This window comes from Acanthisitta chloris, unplaced genomic scaffold (genome assembly GCF_000695815.1).
Source record: "Acanthisitta chloris isolate BGI_N310 unplaced genomic scaffold, ASM69581v1 scaffold9657, whole genome shotgun sequence".
Classification (NCBI taxonomy): Eukaryota; Metazoa; Chordata; class Aves; order Passeriformes; family Acanthisittidae; genus Acanthisitta; species Acanthisitta chloris.
In genome coordinates, this window is record NW_008683174.1 from 38,321 (window position 1) to 40,201 (window position 1,881).

General features: G+C 38.9%; 1 protein-coding gene across 1 annotated transcript in view; it reads left to right on the top strand.

The window, feature by feature from the left end:
- The window catches only part of LOC103806140 (mitogen-activated protein kinase kinase kinase MLK4), a gene marked incomplete at its 5' end in the record, with an annotated part of 21,159 nt that extends 19,637 nt beyond the window's left edge, over positions 1-1,522 (top strand). Inside the window, 2 exons of the mRNA XM_009078817.1 lie at positions 193-565; positions 1,098-1,522. Coding sequence (XP_009077065.1) covers positions 193-565; positions 1,098-1,522 — 798 coding nt within the window. The remainder of the gene's footprint in view (positions 1-192; positions 566-1,097) is intronic.
- Between the last annotated feature and the right edge of the window lie 359 nt (positions 1,523-1,881).

Below are 1,881 nucleotides of genomic sequence, written 5' to 3' on the forward strand. Positions count from 1 at the left end.
TCCAAGAAAGACAAGTATTCCATCCCTCAGTCCAGCTGCAAATACTGTGAATCTTCTCTCTATGCCCTCCATTTCCACAAAATGCCTACTCCAGTCTGACAGTGAAGATGCTTTTGTAAGCACTGTGCTTGGTGATTGTAGTCAATGTAGTTCCACTGATGACTTTTCATCTGAAACTTCTGAAAGTAAGAGGGAACAGAGGATACAGCTGGCTGTATTCCATCCCTCAGTCCAGCTGCAAATACTGTGAATCTTCTCTCTATGCCCTCCATTTCCACAAAATGCCTACTCCAGTCTGACAGTGAAGATGCTTTTGTAAGCACTGTGCTTGGTGATTGTAGTCAATGTAGTTCCACTGATGACTTTTCATCTGAAACTTCTGAAAGTAAGAGGGAACAGAGGATACAGCTGGCTCCTGACACAGTTTCTACACAATTGAAAAATCAGCCTTTTAATCTTGGTCTGAAACAAGAATCTCAAAATGTGCCAAAAAGTTCCTCCACAAAGTTAAGTGTGTTGGGTCACAGACGAACCTTATCAGATGGGAACCATTTTCAGACCACAGGTGGGTAATTAAGAGCTTCCATGAAAGCTGTTGATAAAAATTTAAGCTCAAACTAGCGTCCTTATATCTGGTTTACATTGAAATGCATAAGTTCATGCTTAATGAGTTTTTGAAAAGCAGTTCTAAATTTCAGTGCTGGTGTTCTGTGGTGCCTTAAATGTAATATTCTTCATGGTGCTTTTTGCATGTCTAATTACTCATAACAGCTGCACAAATTTGTGGGGCTTTATTCTAGTATTAATATTTATCCAGTTACTGTGTGGTTAATGCTTTCCCTCTACATCTCTTTTGTAGCAATCAAAAATACATTGTGGTGGCCTGTAGCAGAGAACATAGGTGCAAACACATTACTTGAGCACTGCTGATCTTGTGTTAGGAGATTACCCACAAATGTACAAGCCTCTTAATTTTTCTGGTGGGGAGAAAGGCAACTAGTTTTTATGGCAACCCAGTTTTACAAATGGTAAAGAATTCAAGTAGTCGCATAGTTTAAATTGGTGTGTTTTTTTGTTTGGACTTTCCTTTCCCCTAGCTAATGGAATTGCTTCGACCAATGATGTCTCCACCCTACCAGTTCTGTCAGTTGCTGGAACTCTGCACTCTCCATCTCTTCAACGAAGGAGCAATCACAGTGGTGTTCCACCTGAAAAGCAAAGCACCATCAATATTATATCAAGACCTCGACCTTCTTCTCTAAGAAATAAAATCGATGCATGGCAGATTATTCCACATATTGTTAAACCAAACTCAAAAGACTCTGAATGTTTAGAGGGCAGTGTACATCCAGATGCTAATTTCTTGCCAGATACTGAGGAAAGAACTAACTGCCACATGCCCTCGTTACTTGATATTGATGTGGAAGGTCAAAACAGAGACTGTACTGTGCCCTTATGTAGAATGAAGAGCAAAACTTGTCGGCCATCTATATATGAACTGGAGAGAGAGTTTCTGTCGTGAGTGCCTTTCATTTTAAAAATGTTTGCTTCTTAAAGGGGAACAAATATAAAATTCTTGTCTGTCTAATGCTTTGTGCTGCTGTTTTCTGATGTACTGTGACAAATAGTACCAAAATTATTAAAACGGGCAGCTAATTAAGTGTAGTAGGTGCCTCTTTCAAATGTTCCTTGGAATCCCAGCTAGTAACTCTGAAAGCACAATGCTGCAAAGTAGTCTTCTAGGTGAACTTTATCTTTGGAATTACTAAAATAACATATCCACCTCCCTCTGCAGTGTCACGGGAATTTTCTGTAAGTTTGAGAGGTTTTACTAGAAATTTAACTTTTGTACACTGAAAAAATGAATTATATAAATCAAGA